The sequence below is a fragment of the Ricinus communis genome, chromosome 7, assembly GCF_019578655.1.
Source record: "Ricinus communis isolate WT05 ecotype wild-type chromosome 7, ASM1957865v1, whole genome shotgun sequence".
NCBI lineage: Eukaryota > Viridiplantae > Streptophyta > Magnoliopsida > Malpighiales > Euphorbiaceae > Ricinus > Ricinus communis.
Genome location: NC_063262.1, coordinates 19972759 through 19994408, shown reverse-complemented (window position 1 = coordinate 19994408; position 21650 = coordinate 19972759). Strand labels below are relative to the sequence as shown.

The 21650-nt window shown below is 32.8% G+C and overlaps 1 protein-coding gene across 4 annotated transcripts; it reads left to right on the top strand.

Moving 5' to 3' along the window:
* The first annotated feature begins 14005 nt into the window (after positions 1 to 14005).
* LOC8264282 (syntaxin-132) lies at positions 14006 to 21601 on the top strand. Of its 4 annotated transcripts, none has more exons than XM_025159205.2 (14): positions 14006 to 14249; positions 14938 to 15048; positions 15426 to 15482; positions 16162 to 16210; positions 16530 to 16618; positions 16720 to 16793; positions 16950 to 16992; positions 17060 to 17120; positions 17259 to 17284; positions 17366 to 17443; positions 18280 to 18360; positions 18428 to 18493; positions 20793 to 20972; positions 21396 to 21601. In XM_025159205.2, the coding sequence occupies exons 1-13, from the start codon at positions 14232 to 14234 to the stop codon at positions 20952 to 20954; spliced, it is 915 nt and encodes a 304-aa protein (XP_025014973.1). In that variant the 5' UTR covers positions 14006 to 14231; the 3' UTR covers positions 20955 to 20972; positions 21396 to 21601. The 4 variants fall into 4 exon arrangements, with proteins under 4 accessions (XP_025014973.1, XP_015581197.1, XP_015581196.1 ...); XM_015725711.3 differs by having other exon boundaries at positions 21331 to 21601; XM_015725710.3 differs by lacking the exon at positions 21396 to 21601 and having other exon boundaries at positions 14007 to 14249; positions 20793 to 21269.
* Positions 21602 to 21650: the final 49 nt, after the last annotated feature.

The following is a 21650-nucleotide window of genomic DNA, read 5'->3' as shown; positions in this document are numbered from 1 at the left end:
CAATGTGTAACTTGATCTTTTAACTTCTAACTGAGAAAACACTTAGAGATAGAACGATTAAATGTTAAATAATTTGTAGCTCATCAAAATAGGATAATTGAAACTGATAGGTTCAATAATGCTCCACGCTTGCCTTATGACCTTCTTTTAATAAAATCTTATAATAAAAGGATGGATCAATGCTGCTGATATCCATAATTCACCAATCTAAAGCTTCTTATTATCCTCTCATCACCTTCACAACCTTCTTAATACAGTGTGAACTTGTTGGAAATGATAACTAGAAGAGTCTCATTAGGTCCCAAAAAAGCATACCTAAGGTGAAAAGATAAAGATTTAAGTTATTGTTTAGGCGGCTTTTGGATAGAAGTAGGTGTTAGGGTTAAGTCTTTTCTTAATTTTTTCTTTGAAAGGATTTTAGTGAAGGATGTTGTGGTTTGAGTCTTTTGTTTTTAGGGCTTTTCCTTTAAGTCTTTAGGGCATTCTTTTACTTATTCTACATCCTCACTTTTAACACCTCCTTAGTTTGAGTCTTTTACTTTTAGAGCTTTTCCTGTACGTCTTCATAGTAGTCTTTTTCTTCCTCCACATCCTCATTTTCAAACACCTCCTTTTTAAATTCGTTACTACTTGCTCAAGCATTTCTACCCCCATACAAGTGGCCTCTCTTTCTTCATATTGCTTCATGGATTCGGTTGTCTCTTGAAACCAACAAGGGAGATTGAATTGGTGATCTCAAATTGTGGAATTAAATAATTTTAGGTGAAACAAGGAATTAAGAAAGAGTAAAGAGAATTGGAGGAGAGTTAGAGTTAGAGAAATTAACATAAAGGTTTATAATGGTTCAGGAACAATCCTCCATGCATCCACTCCTCAAGATCACACTTAAGTATTCCACTATAATCTTTAAGATTACAACATTTGTATTTTACAAGTTCACGCAACAACTTAGTGTTTTTCAAGACTAAAATTAAATCTCTTCCCTTAGTGAACTAATCCCTCATCAAGTCCCTTAAACCTTGAGTATTAATGGTTACTTAACAACTAATTCCTTGTATTTTTAATACATAGGCTCACACAACAACCCTTTAGAGTCTTAGTTGGACAATAGAATTCAACTTAATACACTATCTAAAGAAGAAAATTGAGTGTAGAAAGTCGAGAAATAAATTTACAAGAGTTTGGACAAGACATAATCACTCACTCACTTCTTAAGTCTTTATGAGGGGTATTTATACTCATACCTACCTATTAGAGACGTTACAAAGAGTTCCAAACTCATTTAATGCAAATAAAGTGACTTGGCAAAAAATTATCTGCAGTCATGAAAAGCGCCCCCACATTTCTCAAGCGCCCTCACGCTTTTCAAAAAGAGACGTTAGGGCTCCAAAGGCTCCAGACACGTGGTCTGACTTGGTGGTTGATATCTCAATAGTTACTAATATCGCATTAACTGTAAAACTACCCTCATGGTTGCGTAGCGCCCTCGCGCTTGTCTTGTTCGTGCTTAGAACCGCCCTCGCACTTCTCATTACAGAATCAACTACCATTTTGAGTTTCATGCTTTAAATTAGACCGTCCTCGTGCTTCTTGAGGATTTGACCCTTTGATAGTCAGGTGTCACTTTTTTATTGGCAAGATGTCAGATGAATTTTTCAATGCCATGTATAATTTTGACCATGTGAAAAGCGCCCGCGCGCTTTTGGGTCTTTTTATAAGACTTGCTTGAAAGTTCAAGGAAGCTTTGGCCAATCAGAAATCTTTTAATGCACTGCCATATAGACACTCAAACATGACGTTAGCAATACTCAATTTGGTTGTTAATATCAAAATAGAGATCAATTGACTCTTAGGTCAATAATCTACCCCTTTTCGATTTTGATACCAAATTGATTAAAAATACAAAATTGGTCATGTAGTCAGATACAGAATAAAGTGTTCCCTTGTTCTTCCCCTTAATACATGCATTCTGTCTCCTTTTAATTCTTTGCACTTTTCTTAATCAATTTTTAAGATTGTACCAACTTCTTCCCCTTTGCCAAAATTAAAAAGAAGAACCAAAAATTAATTAAGAGAAAAGAGCACAAAGAGATATTTGATAAGAAGGACGAAGGTAAGAATAATCATATTACTTAAAAGATATATGATCAACATGATAGATTAATGCATGAAATAAAAGAACAAGTGTTGAAAAGAAAATAGAAGGAGTAGAAAAAAGAAAGAAAAAAGAAAAAAAGAAAAAAAAAGAGATCAATCTTCTTCTTCTTCTTCTTCTAGAATCATAGACTCCTTTCATTTGCCTCATCCACTTGTACTAGCTTAAAGAGGGGGAATTAGAACCTCTTCTTTTCTTAATCTTCAACATGATAATGAGGAATTTTATAGACTTTTTAAATCTTCATTAGATCCGCATGCAAGTGATGAAGTGGTTTCAAATCCTTTCCATTTGCTTTAGAACCTTTTCTTCAAAGGAAAAGGAGGGCTATGAAAGGTAGGAGTGGATTCACTTTGGCATTGTGATTCTTTTTTCTCTTCTTCCTATAATCAATATATTCCCTACTGACAAGAAAGAATTTACCATCAACTTTCAATTTAGGCCCAAGTCTTATGACTTTTGCATGCTTAAAGAATGCTAAAGTTAAAGAGATAGGTGAAATAAAAGGGGTAAGGAAGGTTTTATTGAGAGGAGAAAGAACTTAAGGTGCTTAGAAATACGGGCACGCTTTAGAGGTCGGTCTTTCAGTTTCATAACGACTTGTAAAGCGCGAGAAACCTTCTGAATCATGAGTGTGCTTTTCAAAATAAATGTAAAATTTAAAATTTCATGCAAGATTAAGGTTGACCACACTTTTTCTTTAAAAATATTAAAATGCATAGTGAGTAATAGAGCACCTCATATGCAAAGTGAAATGTTAATACTCAATATCAAAATAGAGATGCAAATGAGATATCTTCATATAAGAATTTGCTAAACACATGACGAATTGAGAGTCATAAAATTTGTACAAAAAGACTAATCTAGAGTGCTTCCATCAACCATTCCTAATTCTCTTTTAATATAACTTAATCTTTTCCCATTTAGAGGTTTTGTGAAGATATCAGCCAATCGGTTAGTTGTATCATCTAAAATGACATCACCATTTTGCACATGATCTTTAAAAAATGATGCCTAATGTCTATATGTTTACTCCTACAGTGTTGAATAGGGTTCTTAGAGAGATTCATGGCACTAGTGTAGTCACATTTTATAGAAATTTGATTAACCTCTCTCCCATAATCTCTTAATTGTTGCTTCATCCAGAGGATTTGTGTGGAACAACAGTCCTCCACCACATACTCAGCTTTCGCAGTGGAGAGAGAAACAACTTATTTCATGTTAAACCAATATACTAAATATTCACCTCACAAGTGACAAGTTCCGGAAGTGCTCTTCTATCTAATGGACTTCTTGTATAATTTGTATCCTAATATCCTACAATATCCAAGGATGTTTCTATAGGATACCAAAGACCTAGATGCAAGGTACCATGCAAATATTTCAAAATTCTTTTGACGGCATTCAAGTGAGACTCTTTAGGACAAGATTGAAATCTAGCATATAGAAAAAAATATTATATATAATATCGAGTCTAGAAGCAGTTAAATGTAAAAGAGATATGATCATATCTCAATAGAGCTTTTTATTAACGCTCTTACCCTTCTCATCTTTGTCTAATTTAGTTGTGAGACTCATGGTAGTCTTTGCTACTTTGCAACCATCCATCTTAAATTTTTTAAGAATTCTTTTGCATACTTGGATTAGTTGATAAATATTTCTTCCTTGCTTTTCTTGATTTGAAGACTAAGAAAGCATTTAAGCTCTCCCGTCATACTCATTTCAAATTCCCTAATCATGCCTTTAGCAAAATCCTCATAAAGCAATTCATTAGTAGCATCAAACATAATGTCATCAATATAAATTTGAACAATTAGAGTGTCATGCTTATGTTTCTTTATAATAGTGTAGTATCAATCTTTTCTTTTAAAAATCCATTTTCAACTAAAAAGGAATTAAGCTTTTCATACCAAGCTTTAGGGGCTTGTTTCAATCCATACAAGGCTTTAGATAATTTGGAAACATGATTGGAAAATTTATGACTTTCAAAATCAAGAGGTTGCATAACATAGACTTCCTTCTCAATAAATCTATTTAAGAATGCACTTTTCATATCCATTTGAAACAATTTGAAATTCATATGACATGTATAAGCTAAAAGTATCCTAATAACTTCTAATCTAGCAACCTGAGCAAAGGTCTCATCATAATCAATGCCTTCCTCTTAGTTGTATCCTTTTACAACTATTCTAGCTTTATTTCTTCTGATAGAGCCTTGCTCATCTAACTTATTTGTAGACACCCATTTACACCCTATAATTTGGTGGTCCTTAGTTTTAGGAACAAGTTTCTATACTTTGTTTCTTTCAAATTAGTTAAGTTCATCTTGCATAACAATCACCTAACTTTGATCATTTAGAGTTTCATCAATAGTCCTTGGCTCAAACTGAGAAATAAAGGGTAGATTATTTAAAGCTACGAGTTTGGAACGAGTACTTACAACCTTTAATAAGTCTCCAATAATTTGAGTGGAAGGATGATCTTTTTTGAAACTCCACTCCTCGGGAAGACTGTGGATTTTCCAATGCTTGAGGATCTTGAGTTGCATCATGATTTTATTGATCTTTTTGATTCTCTTCTATGGCTTTGTCAACTTTTTTTAATACATTATCAAGATTCACATCTAGCTCCTCAAATGCACTTACAAGATCATTTATAGAAGTACCTTTCCCAAGATCAAGCTTGCTAGATTCATTAAATAAAATATTTATAGACTCTTCAACTACTAAAGTACGTTTGTTAAAGACTCTATAAGCTTTGCTTGAGGTGGAGTAGCCTAGGAAGATTCCAATATTGATTTTAGAGTCAAAATTTTCAAGATTATCCTTAGTATTCAAGATGTAGCATTTTTATCCAAATACTCTAAAATATAAAACATTAGGCTTTTTTTTCATTCCAAAGATCATAAGAAGTCTTATTTAACAAAGTTCTTTTGAAAACTCTATTTGCAATATAACTACTAATGTTAACGACTTCCACCCAAAAGTAGAAAGAAAGTTTATACTCATTAAGCATAGTTCTAGCCATTTTCACTAGTGTTCTATTTTTTCTTTCCATAACTCCATTTTGTTGTGGTGTCCTAAGAGATTAAAAAATTGTGTGTTTTAATTGTTTTCCATGATCACTTCTTATAAAAGAAATCAGATATCCCTTTTCATTTTGAACATGTTTTGCAAATGATTGTTCAAAGCTTTATTCTTGTGAGCAAGGAAATTAACTCAAGTAAATCTAGAATAGTCATCTACAATCACAATGCATAAAACTTTTCACCCAAACTAGCTATTGTTGTAGGTCCAAATAAATCCATAAGTAGCAGTTGAAGTGGTCTAGAAGTACTTACAATGGTTTTAGACTTAAAAGATGATAAATGTTGTTTTCCCATTTGATATGGTTCACTAAGCTTGTTCTTGATGAACTTCACTTTGGGGAGTCCATTTACTAGTTTCTTTTTGGCTAATTTGTGTAAAAACTACATACTTACATAATCAAGTCTTCTATGCTATAGCCAAGATTCATCACTAATAGAGACAACACACTTGAAAGATTGATTAGCAACTTTGTGTAGGCCAATTGTGTAGGTGTTGCCACTTCTTTCTTCTTTGAATATCACATTGTCCTAAGGCATTGAGAAGACATCCAATGGAGTCAAAAGTGACTCTATTGTCTTTGTCACATAATTGACTTACACTTAATAAATTGTATTTTAATCCATCAACTAAGAGAACATCATCAATAAAAGATTTACCATCCTTATCAATGGAGCCAATGCCAATTACCTTACCCTTAGCATTATTTCTGAATATGACTTTGCCTCCATTACAATTCTTGACATTTACAAAGAGGTTTTTGTCACCCAAAATAAGCTTTGAACATCCATTATCAACATGCCAAAGATTTATGCTTGTGGATTTAAGACAGACCTACAAAAAGGAATTAAATCACTTGATTTTAGGTATCCAAACAAGGTCTGGCCTTTTCAAGTTAGCTTTTGAAGATCCATCTATGAAGAGATGCATTTTCTTTATTTGATTTTTAACATTGATATGTCCAACTCTCATGCAATAGTAGCAACCTTGGAATTAGATTTGGTCTTCTTTGCCACTTTTACTTGAGGTTTGGACCTCACACGATTCACATCATCACACATGCATGAGCAAAATTTATTGACTTTTAATGTCTTATACATAAATGCATGTTTTGCTCCTTTTGGCTTAGACTTTTGAGCATGTGTACCTTTCACTTTCTTTTGAATGGGAGGTTTAGTGTGTGCTTTATCCTTTGAGACTCTATTAGAGTTTCTCTTAATGATTGGAGGATGAGTGGCCTTAACAAAATTATGGTGTTGGATGTTTAAGGTGTGGAAGTGGAAGCTCCATTGAACCCAAGTCTATGTCTCACAAGGGGAGGTCTTTGAGATACAACTAGTGTATCAAGAGACTCTTTTCCTTTGTGAAATCTTGAGATTGAGTTCCTAAGCTCCTCAATTTCATTTTCAAAGAATTATATTCTTTAAAGAGTTTTTCATTTGAGATTTCATCTAATGATTTCTTTAGGTTGTCATTGGAAGTTTTTAAAGAAGCAATTTCTTCCTTTGACCTCTTAAGGTCTTCTTCCAAGCTTGAGCACTTGTTTTTATAAAAACTTAGTTTTAGAAGGTATATTTTATAAAATTTTATTCTAATCATCCAACACATCATCACCAAAAGAGTGAGAAGATGAACAGGAAAAAGAAGAATTCTATGAATAAGAAGTAGAACATACCTCATGAGAATCCTCCATATTGGCCATGAAGCAAAGATTGGCCTCTTCTTCTCTTTCATTTTCATTATAAGAGGATGAGGAAGCATCGCTTCATGTAGCTTTCAAGCCCTTTCTTTTTTCTCTTCTTTTTCTTCAAATATTTGGGACAATTCAGCTTGATATGTTCGTGCTTTCCACACTCGTGGCAAATGACTTCATCTTTCTTGTTTTGCTTTCTTGCTTTGAATAAGGGTTTGTTGCTTGTGAAAGACTCATTGCTTCTTCTCCTTTTGGCCTTAAGAATTCCTTTGACATGTTTGGTGATGCAGGCCACATCATCACTCTCACTTTGTGCTTCCCTTTGATCTTCATCATTACTTGGGACACCATTTGCTTTTTAAGCTTTTATGCTAACCTTGAGTGCTAGTGCCTTCTTCTTTCCACCATCTCTATCAAATTCATCCTTGACAATAGAAGTTTGCCTATGAAAACATAAGTAGGTATCTTTCTAAGATTCTCATTCTCTTCTTAACACTAGCTACTCTAGCACCATATTTATCCAAAGGAAGACTCCTAAGGATATTATTGTTGATAATCACTAGCTCATAATGCTTTCTAAGTTTTCTCATATATTTATGATAGTGAGAAGCCTATTTGTCATGTCAGTACTGAATCGCTTAACTTCATCTTGAACATCTCATATTCGGTGATGTACATTTGAATCTTTCTTGACTTAACTTGCTTGGTGCCTTCGTGAGATATTCCAAATTCGATGAGCCGTAGTGCAATGTTGCATTCTCCACATTCTTCTCTAGAAAATCAACTCACATGAATGGCCATTGCTTGCTTATGATTATACTTCTTGTGAGCATCCACCTATTCTTCTCTAAGGAGAATTCTTTCTTCACCATTTTTAACTTCAGTGGGAGCCTTCCATTCATTCACCACATGATCCCACACTTTAATGCCATATGAATCCAAATAGATTTCCATACAGAATTTTTAAAAGCTACAGTCAGATCCATTAAAAAATGGCTTGAGGTTATTGAGCTTCTTCATTGGTTGCCGTGGTCTTTTCACTCAAAATAAAGCTTGATAAGAGCGTTCTAGCTCTGATACCAATTGTTGTCCCTTAGAACCAAGAAAGGGGGTTGAATTGGTGACCTCAATTACGAAACTGAATAATTTTAGGTGACACACAAGGATTTAAGAAAGAGTAAAGAAAATTGGATGAGAGTTAGAGTTAGAGAAATTGACACAAAGGTTTATAGTAGTTTGGGAACAATCCTCCCTACATCCACTCCTCAATATCACACTTGAGTGTTCCACTATAATCTTTAAGATTACAACCTTTTGGTTTTACAAGTTCACCCAACAACCTGGTGTTTTACAAGGCTAACACTAAACCTCTTCCCTTAGTAAACTAATTCCTCACTAAGTTCCTTAATCCTTGAGTATTAATAGTTACTCAACAACTAATTCTTTATATTTTTAATATCTAGGCTCACACAACAACCCTTTAGAGTTTTAGTTGAACAATAAGATTTAACTTAATACAGTATACAAAGAAGAAAATTGAGTGTAGAAAGTTCAAAAATAAATTTGTAAGAGTTTGGACAAGACACAATCATTCACTTACTTTTTAAGTTTTTATGAGAGGTATTTATACTCAAACCTAGCCCTTAGAGACGTCACAAAGGTTTCCAAACTCATTTAATGCAAATTAGGTGACTTGGCAAAAAGCGTGCTTTTCATAAGCCCTCACGCTTTCTAAAAAGAGACGTTAGGCTCCAACGGCTCCAAACACGTGGCTTTGACTTGGTGGTTGATATCTCAACGGTTATTAACATTGCATTAATTACGAAAACCGCCTTCGCGCTTGTCTTGTTCACACTCAAAACTGCCCTCGTGCTTCTCATCACGAAATGAACTGCCATATTGAGTTTCATGCTTCAAGTTAGATCGCCCTCCCGCTTATAAAGCACCCTCGTGCTTCTTGAGGATTTAACCCTTTGATTTTCAGGTGTCACTTTGTCATTGGCAAGATGTTAGATGAAGTTTTTAACACCATGTATAATTCTGACCATGTGAAAAGCACTTGTGTGCTTTGAAGGCGCCCTCGCGCTTTAGCGATCTTTTTACAAGACCAAGGAGCTTTGGATCTAGTAATGCTTTTTTAAATTTAGAATCATCCATATTGCAATGAATAGTAAAACTCCCTCAATCTTAGTCTTTTTATCATCATAATTGTGTTATAATCTTTTTAATTTCTTTTAATTTGAAATCAGCTCCTTCATAATTTGACATAATTGGGCATACATGGAAGAGCCTCTATAAATGGGATTTTGAGCTTTCAACATTTCTAAAAAATTTGTATATTACTTTATATCAGTGTACCTCTTCATTCTTTAAGATAAATATTTGGCAGTGTAGTAATTGACCTTAAGAAAGGAGGAATAGGTTTCTCCCTTTATATATCTTTATTAGGTTGCTTTGATGGTGCTTCCTCTTTAATTACTTTTGTATTGGTGGCCTTGTCCACCTCACTCTTCCCTTTATCCACATCCCTCACCACTTTTAAATATATTCCTTGCCATTCCATAGAGAAATGGCTTCACAATGCTCTTTAAAATAATCCTTGTTGCTCGGTAAGTCTCCTTGTGGCATTTGGTAAGGCAATCTCCTAAGCTTGCTTCATTTCTTGAACTTGAGGTTGAGGTTTTAAATACCTTTCTTATTGTAAACTTGGAGGCACTTGAGGTCTTAGAGCATTAATTTGATTTATCCAACTAAAATTTGGATGATTCCCTATCTAAGGATGTTTAGAATATGGATTATTGACTTGCCTATTAGAGAAGTTCCTTATATAGTTAACTTGTTTGAATGACGATGAAGAGAAAGGTTTTCTTACTTGGCAATCCACACTAGTATGCCCATTTTCTCTAAATAACTCACACCAAAACACTAGGATTCTTGGTCGTATTGTAATTCATTGAACTCAACTGCTTTTATATGGTTTGCAATTTGAGCTTAAAGGGCAGTTAAGGCATCTACATCCAACGTGTCTTGGTTCAGCCCTTTTGCTAGTCTAATAGTAGCTATTTGATGTCATATCCTCAACTAAATAATATTTGACCGCTAAAATCTTCACCTGCAAATATACATGGTAATTTCAGTATAGAGTAGTGAATCAAGGTCGATCCCACGAGTACAACTCAATTGATATTTGCTAAAAACTTATGTAAACTAAAAGAATTAAATTGTAAAGATTGAGAATTGAAATATTAAAAGAAACTAATAAAAAGGATGGAACTTTATTAGTTAAAAACACTAGAGATCTAGATTTCATTTAATGATAATTATCATAGAAGTCAAATCAAATTCTGAATTCTTAATGCAATTATTCATAAGATATTCTAATATTCTTTCAAGCTATTAGATTATATTCAATTAAGATATTACTAGTTCTTAAGGTAATAAACATAATCAAACCCATTAAGCAATAATTCAAGCATCATACTCTATTGGATATATTTCTTTACTTAGAATCACTATATTTGATCTCCTAGATCTAGATCTATACATCTCCTATCAATCCATCAATCCATTAAATTACATCATTCATTCTAGTAGAGAGACTAGTTACTCATACTATATCAACAATAAAAATAATAAATAACTAAAAAATATAATTAAGATTGAGGGTTAGAGAAAAACACTATTTTAATCTCCAACAAATTATGAGATCTCCCTTTAATCATATAGTAATCTCCACTTTCTCTCTCTAGAAAGTATTTTACTCTCTTCAATTGAATGTCTCCCTCTAAAACTAAAATAGCAGCTGTAAAATCTAAGTTATAATGATGTATTTATAGGCCAATACAAAGAAAATCTAAACATAATTCATAAATATCTTTTTCCATTTTTTATATTACAGGCTATTTTATGACCTTATATAAATCGAATTTGGACTTAGACTTTTCATAAGAATTCTAGTCTTTGAAGAGTAGATTACTTTAGGCTTTTGAGTCACCTCAATTGAACATTTGTAGCTCTAGATAAGACCCAAACACTAAGATTGACCTAAACAAAAATGCACTACACAATATTTGACTTCGATCCAAGTTTTTTTCATCCTTAGCAATCTAATATATAGTTAAACCCTTCATGAAAAATATAGCTTAAGAAGTTTTCTACAAAGATGATGAAGTTCACTTTCCAATTCTAGACCATTAAGATTATAAAACACCTCATTGAAGCTACTACGACCAATGCTGAAATTTGCCTTTTTCACAAACTTCTTTTCTCGATATGAATCGGTTCTCCAATCGATCTTGACCCTTTTTAAGCACCTGAACTGATCAGAGAACCAGTTCATAGTAAAATTCATCTTCTCTTCAAGGTCCAACTGGTCCTTCGACCGATTATGGTCTAATTGCTTCCTTTGAACCTGTTGGTGAACCAATTCAGCTTAAAAGTTCAATTTCATGACTTAAGTCACTCCTCTGACACTCTCCTAATCGATCCAAGAGTCGATGTATATTCCAAAAAGGCTTTGAGTTTTGTCAGTATTGCCAAAATACCTTAAAAACACATAAATAAAATTAAGTAACTAAATCATATTAAAACTCTATAAATTATAAGCATATTGCCTAATAAACACATAATAAAAACTATAATTATATGCTTATAAAATAGAGTTATCAAACTCCACTACACTTGAGTTGTTACATGTCCTCAAGTAATAACTACCAACAAAACTAAAATAACTCTAAATATTACTCGAAAATCTTACTCAACCAATTTTCAAAAATAACAATCTCATAATTGTCAACCAACATTTGGACAAGAAAAGGAAAGACAATTACTCAATTCAAGTTTAGCAATTTAATTGAGCTCAAAGTATGTGTGTTAAATCTTAAGGCACATTAAACACAAACAATTGATTCAGCTACTTGTAAAATCATTCTACACAATTTCTTAGGTTCAGCCCTATGTTTAAAGTTTATATTAAGTACTTGTAAATTAAAAGTTTATTAAATCAACCCGATGTTTTAACATTATTAGTTTTGATATGTTGATATGGCATGTAATAATAATATGTAATTTTTTTTAGAAAAAAGTTATCAATTGGACTGCCACATCACTTCTCCGTCAAGTTTTTAAATGGAGAATGACGGAAAGTAATTTAATGATACTCCAATTAAAATCTAAGAAGTTTTGTGATACAAATTAAAATCTAAGAATTATTGTGATATATAGGACAAATTTGAGGGACTGTCAATGTAATTTATCTTTTAATTTCGCATTTGTTAGCAAACTCACTCGTACTTTTAACTATTGTATTTCATTCTTTCTTGATTATTATCTGTTTTAGAATCTGTTAACGAAGAGGATTATTAATATACTACGAGAATAAGATCTGTATATTTTAAATCCATGTACGTCATACCAATGCTTGTTTTAGTATTTTATGTCCTTTAAAAGCTCATTCTCGGTTGCAGCATCCTCTTTACCTATTTTGATCTTGAGAAAGAAAATCAATTCTTAGCTTACTTGCTAGAAGGGACAGTAGGGGATAAGGGCATCTTTATATACAAGGCCCTGTGTTGGTATTTCTTTAATCACTTTATGTGTACATATCTCAATATCACACATAAGTAACAAATGATGGCCAAACATTCAAGAATAACAATAAATGCAAAAATAATCAGATGCTTCATAATAAACTTCCAATTAATTACCAAATCAAGATTATAAAACTACATCATAGCTCTAGCGAATTGTTACAAGCTGTAAACATGTAATATAGCCTAATTAGGATTCAGTCTTGATTGTCCTAATTACATTAGGAATAAGTGGAGAATTTCGTTTATATATATATATATATATATATGGGCACGCCTAATATTTCTCAATTATAAATACATCAATTTTCTCTTAATTCTTACTCTATGATGAAAATGTTCTAGTTACTCATCGTTAAGAAAACAATGAGAACAAGATAAAAAATAATTTGAAAGTCATCACAAATTTGAGTATGTAAACAAGATAAAAAATAATTTGAAAGTCATCACAAATTTGAGTATGTAAAAAGAGAGAGCGCAAACAGGAAAGTATCAATAAACTCTAGAAAAATGGAGTGATTGATTTCTCGCTCTCCATATACTCTTCACTTACTAGATGACTTAATATGCTCTTTCCCAGTCACAAATTACTCTCTTGATGCACTTGAAACTCAAAAAGTTCTAAGGAATGTCTATATTTCTTTTTTGCTGATAACAAAGGGTTGATTTAGAGGGAAAGCGGCTCCCTGAAGCATATTTCTTACCCTAAAAATCTTCAAATGCTGAATATATACGTCCCCAGGATAAGTGTCCAAGTGTTAATATTATTCAGGAGTTTCCAGGGTCAAACTAGACCAGGTTGCCACAAACTTCTGCAGAGTTCGGGTCAACTGACAGAGCTTCCAACTCGAGTTCCTCCTCTGTCTCTCATTTTGCCTGATTCGAATGGAATAATTAGACTTACTTCTTAGTTTTCTACCTTGTTCGGGCAGCTTTCTTGTTTATTCCTGCCCAGCCTAGGTGGAACACAATGGGTCTCTAAATTTCATTTTCCTTGGGCTTTTCTCTCCCTGTGGTTGCGTCCACTTTATCTTGGGCTCAAAATCCCTCTTTTCAAGCACAGTTGAAGCATAATAAATACACACCAGAGCATGTCGTTTAAGGAAATAATAGCACCAAAGGGGGAAGATATTAAAAAGGAAAGAAACTAAAAATGATGAATAAATATTTTTCTTTCTAAAAATTAAAAAAATAAAAATTAATTTAACGTACCTTACTTTTTATTGTTTAAAAAAATTAATAAAAAATAGAGAGAATATAAAAAAATAAATAGAAAAAATTGTAAGTAATAAATAATAAAATATTTAAATTATTATTTTAATATATAAAATATATAAAAATATATATATATGTATTAACAAATTTAAATATTTAATTAAATAAAAAAGAATAGAAGGATCAAATTAAAGAATTAAGCCAATAAATTTATGATTTTCTCTTATATTTAACATCAAGAAGATCCTAAAGTATCTCTACAGCTCACAACGAAGCAAAACAATGTTATTGTTACTGTTATTATTATTAGAAACTGAAAGACAGAGACTGTAGATTTCAAAGGTGTTTCTGTAGTAAATAACGTCTTTGCCGGCCAACATATTAATAACATATACAAAATCTTCTTTTCGCATTCTCTTTTCTTTCCTTTTCAACACAAACAAACACATTTTCTTTCTTGCCTCTCTCTCCCCTTATTCTTTGGTTTGATCAACATGAACGATTTGCTCACGGTAACCTGATTTCCCTTTTTCTTTGCTTTGTGAAGTCAACTGTTTTCTCTCTCAGAATTTTTAGTTTAGTTTGTGGGTTGTATTTGTATATGCGGATTGGTGACTGTAGTTTAGAGTATGTTACTTGAGATCATCAAAAGTTTATTTCTTAATTATGGGTTTTCATTTTAGTTTAGTGCTTCATTTGTTTCTTGAATTTGGTTTATTTGGAGCTGGCTTAGTTCTGCATGCTTACAGTTTAATTTTAATTCCTGTTTTTTATTTTCCCTGTAGGGATTTTATTTGAATTCAACCTTGTGAATGATGAAAAGGAATTTGAATTGGCATGTATTCACTTGGAGACTAAGTTAAAGAAAAAAAGAAAAGAAACTGTAGTATAGTTCTCAAGTTAATTCTTTAATTTAGAAGGATTATGAGTCTGAGGCCAGTGTTTGTTGTATTCGTTTCTTACAAATACAACTCCTACAGCACCAAGAAAACGCCTCATTTCCTAGTTATGAAGACTTTGTGTTGGATTTTTTTATTAATTAATGAAATTTTGTTTCCTTTTAAAGATAATACTTCTGTTTGAAGCATTGAGAGTGATTGTGACTTTTTTTATCATGGAAATTTGATTGTTCTGTCAAGCTGTTCTATTACCTACTATTGAGTTGGGGATTTATTTCCTGTTAACGTGTTCCATTCACAGGATTCATTTGTTGGTGATGCCAAAAGGCCTCCAAACAATGATGATATCGAAATGGGGATGCCAATGCAAAGAAGCAACTCTGACACAGGAATGGAAGCTTTCAATAAGCAGGTATCTTGTATTCCAATTATTTGTGGTTCTTTCAAGAAGCAAAATTCATGCAGAAAATATTCATAAAAGAATGTTTGCTTTAGTTATGCACTTGAGACTCACACACACAATCGATAATTCAACTCAGCTAAGCCTTTGCCAATTAATTGGGTAAGCTATATGGATTATCTTTCTCTACTTCAAACAGTTTTGGCTAATATATATATATGTATACATACTAAATTGTAAAATCACAAGATTGAATGTTCATGTAAAGCCTATTCATCTCATTCTTCTTTCTTCTGCAGTGTCTTGATTGACTTATGACTCTATGATAGATTTCCTCTGCTTCTTTGTTTACATAGCTTCTCATTGGTTTCCTTGTTCTTCTGTCTTAGATACAAGAGGTTGAGAGACAGGTCGATATGGTCTCTGGACTTCTCAAGAAATTGAAGGTATGTTTGATGGTTGCCAAGGCCACTCTTCCAATTTAATGCTTAGTGATTAATCACGTTGGCTTGAATTGCTGAGAGATTTATAGAAGCAAAAGTTGCATGCTTAAATCATCCTATCACATATAACATTTCTAATATACTTGTGTACAACTGATCGGACGTTTATCTTCAATTTATGAGCAGATCTTGCAATGTGCAAATAATGTCAGTGTATTCGTAATAAAACAATAACCAAACAAGCAACTGAAAGAAGGGACTAATGTAGTTTTTCTAGTTTAGTTCTACAACTTCTAACATTAGTTATATGGCCTGCAATAGCCAATAATAATTTTAACTGGATAAAAAATAATCCAAATTAAGGAGTTTTTTCCATGTTGACTTATGTACACTTCGTGGATAATTGTTTGAATTTTGTATACCATCCATTCACCTAGCTGGAGAACTGCTTAGCTTGTTGTCCAAAACAGTAATGATTTATTGTAGTTGAAATATGATCAATGCTATTTTCATGTATCCTTTATTTTGCTATTTCTCCAAAGAACCTTTTAAACCATATTCAAGTAGTGTATCAACAACTGTTGCTGAACACTGGAGAATCATGGATTTCAACCTGAGAAGAAAATGAAGGAAGCATTTGTTTTCATATAGCATTCTAACTTCTAAGGTTAACTTCTGGCAGGAAGCTAATGAGGAGTCCAAATCTGTAACAAAAGCGTCCGCGATGAAAGGTAGAGTCTGTGTCTACACCCATTGTCCATATAAAAATACTTGAACTGCGAGTCTGGCATTTATGAAGGATGCTCTATAAACCATATTGGTGTAGGCTCACCACTGGTTGAGTCACAGAATGGAAACTACATCTAAAAGCTCGGCCACCCTAATCCAGGAAAACCTTGAGTAAATTTATGAATCATTCTTGAAACTTGGTTTAGAGACTTTGTAGTTGTGTTCTATAAACCTGTAGTTCCCTCATCTTAAAAATTCTCGTGATTGTTGTTTGTAGTCTTACTTTTGTTGCACTCTGAGAATATTGTCAAACTTCTGTAGCTATCAAGAAGCGTATGGAAAAAGATGTTGACGAAGTGGGTAGGATTGCCCGTGCTATAAAAACCAAAATAGAGGCAATTAACAAAGAAGTAATACTTCTTTTACTAGTTCACTTTTCATTTCTGTAACAATATTCAAGGCTATCAAATTTTTTCTTCTAATTCCTCTTTTCTGCTCTTGTTGTCTCTAGAATTTAGCTAATAGACAGAAACCTGGATGTGAAAAGGGCACTGGGGTTGACAGAGCAAGGATGAATGTTACAAAGTGAGTTGCCTGTGAAGATGTATTTAATATTTAATGTCGTTGTTCTTATCGTACAAAGTTTATACACTTCTTACACAAGACTACTAGCTGTATAAATATTTGTGCATATCATAAACTGTATTCTTTATTTATATATGATTTCATAATCCTGCGCAGTTCCTTAACAAAAAGGTTCAAGGATTTGATGATAGAATTCCAGGTAAATCTACATGTTATGGCAGTTAATCATAGTTGCTTTCTTTGTTAACTGTTACATTTTCTTTCAGACCTTAAGACAAAAGATTCAAAACGAGTATCGTGAAGTTGTGGAGAGAAGGGTCATTACAGGTTTGAAAAGTCTTTTGCAAATTATAGGAAGTAAATTTGTAGGATGATTGCAAATTAGTACTTTCTTTGTCCTTTTTAAATCAGCAGATCCAGTTTTAGTAATAACAATTTGCATGTTTGCTATGTATGGTTGAGCAGTAACTGGAACTAAACCAGATGAAGAGGTGAGCCTGATTTTGAAACTATAAATTATGCATATATGGATATGAATGTCATCATAACTGTCAAAATCTACTTACCATTAGACAATTGACAACCTGATCGAAACTGGAAATAGTGAGCAAATCTTTCAGAAGGCAATTCAAGAAATGGGCCGTGGACAGGTAAATCTCTTATTTTATCCACCTCCAAGTTATATGGAAGATTCCAAACTTCTTTTCATTGTTGATATTTGGCATAGCATCTAGTAGAATTGAATCTATGTACTGTATATTGCAACTTAGAATTCAATTATGGAATTTCCTACAAATATGTTACTTTGTTTCATTTCATCTATGTCTTGTGCTAAGTGAAAAGTACTGAAAAATATTAAGCTTTATATAAGTTACTTCACTATCCTGAAATATTATTTAAAGTAAATCTTCACTTGCTTATGAGGGTTAGTGCAAGAGTTGATAATTCAAGACTTTTTGATGATTTTCTGTTCAAAGATTGAGTTCCCAGGAGAAGACTTTTACATTATTTCCAGCTTGCATGAAACAGTTTGGGTCTTATTTTGCATTACAAACCTCTCTACACACCATACATTTATCCTATCCATAATAACTTGAAGGCATGCACTTGAATTGAAAGAGATTGCCTGTGATTATGAGACCTCTTTGTCCATCCATTATTCTTCTGGTATACGAATCATGCTTCAAGGGTTGCATGAAGTTTATCAAATAGGGAATACTAGTTGTCTAAATATTTTCTTCTATTGGGTCCCACAGGCAGGTAGACACTACATCTTTCGAGTATAAAAGCTTGTTCTTCCTGCATCAAGGAGCTCTTTTATAGCAAGTCTTAAAACATTAGGGCAAGCATTAAGGAATAAAAAACGTTTAATAGATAATTGCCCCCTTGTGGGTGCTCTAGATATGTGCACAAGTTGTTCATAGGTCATCCTAAATTCAATTGGAAAGCTCTCCATTGAGTTTCTAATTTTGAGCTGCAATTGCAGGTGCTAAATACCCTCGAAGAAATCCAGGAGAGGCATGATGCTGTGAAGGAAATTGAGAAAAAGCTTCTTGACCTTCACCAGGTACTGCAGCTAGACCTAGTTGTGCACTATCAAATTCAAACTTGTTAATCTGACTACTATTTGCCAGATTTACCTTGATATGGCTGTTCTTGTTGAGGCTCAAGGAGAGATATTAGATAACATTGAAAGCCAGGTTTGTTTTTCTCTACACAGGTCTTTTAGGCTTGGTGATTGTATGTGTACTTCCATGGTTTGCAGCAAAATTGCATTTTGCTAGAATGTTGTATGTTAATGGAAATGTTGTTCAGGTCGCGAATGCAGTCAATCATGTCCAAACAGGGACAACTGCACTTCAAAATGCAAAGAAACTTCAGAGGAATTCCCGAAAATGGATGTGCATTGCCATTATAATTCTTTTGATTATAGTAGCTGTTATAGTCGTCGGTGTCATCAAACCTTGGAAGAGTAACAAGGGTGCTTGAGTCTGCCCTTTTCTTGCTTGACCATTTGTACCTATATGTGATTGAAATGGTTTTTGGGTCCTATTGGTGTGTCTCCCTTTTCCCCCTTTCCTCTTTCTTTTTCAAAAATCTTTCTGTTTTCTTTCTGGGTGCGGTTTTACTGCTTGTGCAGAGCTTGATTTTTGTGCGTCAAATGTTAAACATAACCATATATACTAATTGTCCTGACAAATGGGAATACTTCGTTTTGATAGAAAAAGGAGCTTTCTGCTTATTTGTGCAATTTGGTTATCTGATTTATGCTGGTGATCAACATAGTATTGATTTTACTATCCTTTCCCATTGATATTGCAAACCTAATATCGTTTGCAATCATATGGGATGCACATCTTCTAATGTCATTTTCTTGCCAGTACATTAGAATCCTATTGAGTACATTAGAGAAATAAATGAAAGAAATACATACAGGAGTTGGATTTCACCAATAGGTAGCAGCAACAGCCTTACAGAATATGAGCTAGAATTGCTCTAATTAATCTATTGGTGTACACGAAAAAAAGAAGAAGAACATATAGCATCATTAGGTCCATTTTAAAGACTCTTTATGATCTTATTACACCTAAGAATGTGGAGTTTGGTGAAATACAATGGGTGGAAAAGAAAAAAGAAAAAGAAGAGGGTAGTTTTCATGTAGAAAAAAAAAAATATAAAACATCACTCTTATTATATTGAAAATATTTTTTATTGAATTTCAAAATTCTATCACAAAATTAATGGAAAGTAAAGACTAGTTTTCAAAAGTTTCCTTTCAGATAAAAAAAAACATATATATATATATATATACATATATATATATATATATTTGAGATGATTGCAATTTTGTTCAACTCATCAAAACTGAAAAATAAATATATTTTGATTCATTATCAGAGTTTGTTATAAATTGTTAGGGCTAAGTAATTCTTCTTTACAAAGAAAAAGACTCTGTGAATTGACCCTTTATGATACGGAAAGGTTGTATGGGTGGACTGCCCTCAAGGGCCTTCTTGAACATTAGCTCTGTGTCAGGACTGATAGCCCAAGGGCCTTGTTGAGCATTGTTGCCACTATTTTTAAACAGAATACCAACTTAGAGTTTTCATGGCCTTTGTCAGTTGGACAAATATTTGATTGGGCTCTTTAGCTTGAGCCCCTTGACCACTTTATTTGTAGGAGTGTAGTTTCTTCACCTTCCCTCTCATATGTTCTCTTCTTTTTCTATGTCCCTATTTTATGATGTAGGCTTTTTATCGATGAATTGAATTGAGAACCTCTTTTTTGTCCTTTTTTTGAGAATAACCCTTAGCAAAGTACTAAAGATCTATTAAAAAAGAAAAAGAACTTAATTGGAGTTGATGGTTGCTTTGCATTATTCCAACTCAAGCTAATGAGAGAGGTACATGTCAATAAGCTTTAACTTTAGAGTCAAGTTACCATTAGACTAGTAGCTCGGTATTGCAGTGCAAAAATAAGTTGAGAATTATAACCTAACCCTTTTCTTTTCTTTTCTTGTTTTCTTTTTTTTTTAGAAAAAATTAACATGTTAATCCACCATGTTTTGATATGATAGCCATACATTTAATGTTGAAGTTAAAAGCTTTCTTTTTTAAATATAGCGGTTTATTTTCTGTTATATAGAAATTTATTTTTTCATGTCTGACATACTAACATACTAATAATGTTCTTATTAGAAAATATTTAAAAAATAAAATTATTATATCATCTAAATAAGTTATATGAATTCTTTTAGCATGATGAGATTTAAGCGCTGATATTCAATTTTGAAAATAGGCTTATTTTATTGCTAGGCTATCGTATCTAAAAGATTTAATGAAATCATAGTGCATCAAAGATGAGAAGCTTTATTACTCTTTTTGAGTAATTATATTTCATCTTCCTAGTTCAATATCAAATCTACACTATCTTACAGTGTAGCGCTAGAAGCATGATCCTTTGAGCTATTTTTGATATTCATGTTTGATCTGAATACAGGTGACAAATGCAGTGGACCATGTTCAAAATGGTACAGAAGCTCTTCGAACTGCAAAGAGCTTGCAGAGAAAGTCAAGGAAATGCATGATGATTGCCATTATTTTGCTACTGATTATTGCACTCATCATTGTGCTCTCTATTCTGAAACCTTGGAAAAAGTAACCATCAGCAAGAAAGAAAGTACAATTTTCTCTCTCTCTCTCTCTCTCTCTCTCTAGGCGTGCTGTTTCCTAGTACCAATCCTCTCAAACACCAGTAGTACAACAACCCATTATAATGTGCAATAGCTTTGTTATTAATATATATATATAATTATTATTATTATTTTCTTTTCTTTTGAACAATTCTTCCTCAGTTTATTTCTTTAGGTTCTCATTTTGGACAACCAACAAATAATGTAAGAAACCATGTTGCAGGGTGGCATCTTGTATTTTGATTTTGTTAACAAATAATGCAAAATTTTAACATTCCAAAGCATGCAGTTCTCTCATTTATAACCTTATTGTTTTCCATTTTTAAATGAAACACTTATTTTCAGGTAATTTCAAGAACTTAGCAACATCACATGCTCAAATTTGATGGAGGGTTTTGCTTATTATTCAGGAAACAGGTAGCTGATGAATAGGTACTGTACCAAGTTTTTCAAATGAATCACCAAAACAGTAAGTAAACAAACAAATCAATGGCAAGACAGAAGAAAAGCTTAGTTTGATAGACTACCAGAATACAAGTAAATTCTAAAATTTCACATGTCAACCACAAAGTTGAATCTGCACTTTCTATCACAGGAAACTTTCATTTGGCATGCATATCTCAATTTCTTCAGAGCATAAACCTTGACAAAGGCACATCAGAACT

Excerpts from the sequence above, each read along its gene's own strand:
- LOC8264282 (XM_002529697.4), top strand. Across the intron at positions 15,483-16,161 it reads GACTTCTCAAGAAATTGAAG|GAAGCTAATGAGGAGTCCAA; the intron begins GTATGTTTGATG and ends AACTTCTGGCAG. Across the intron at positions 17,121-17,258 it reads GGAGAGAAGGGTCATTACAG|TAACTGGAACTAAACCAGAT; the intron begins GTTTGAAAAGTC and ends ATGGTTGAGCAG.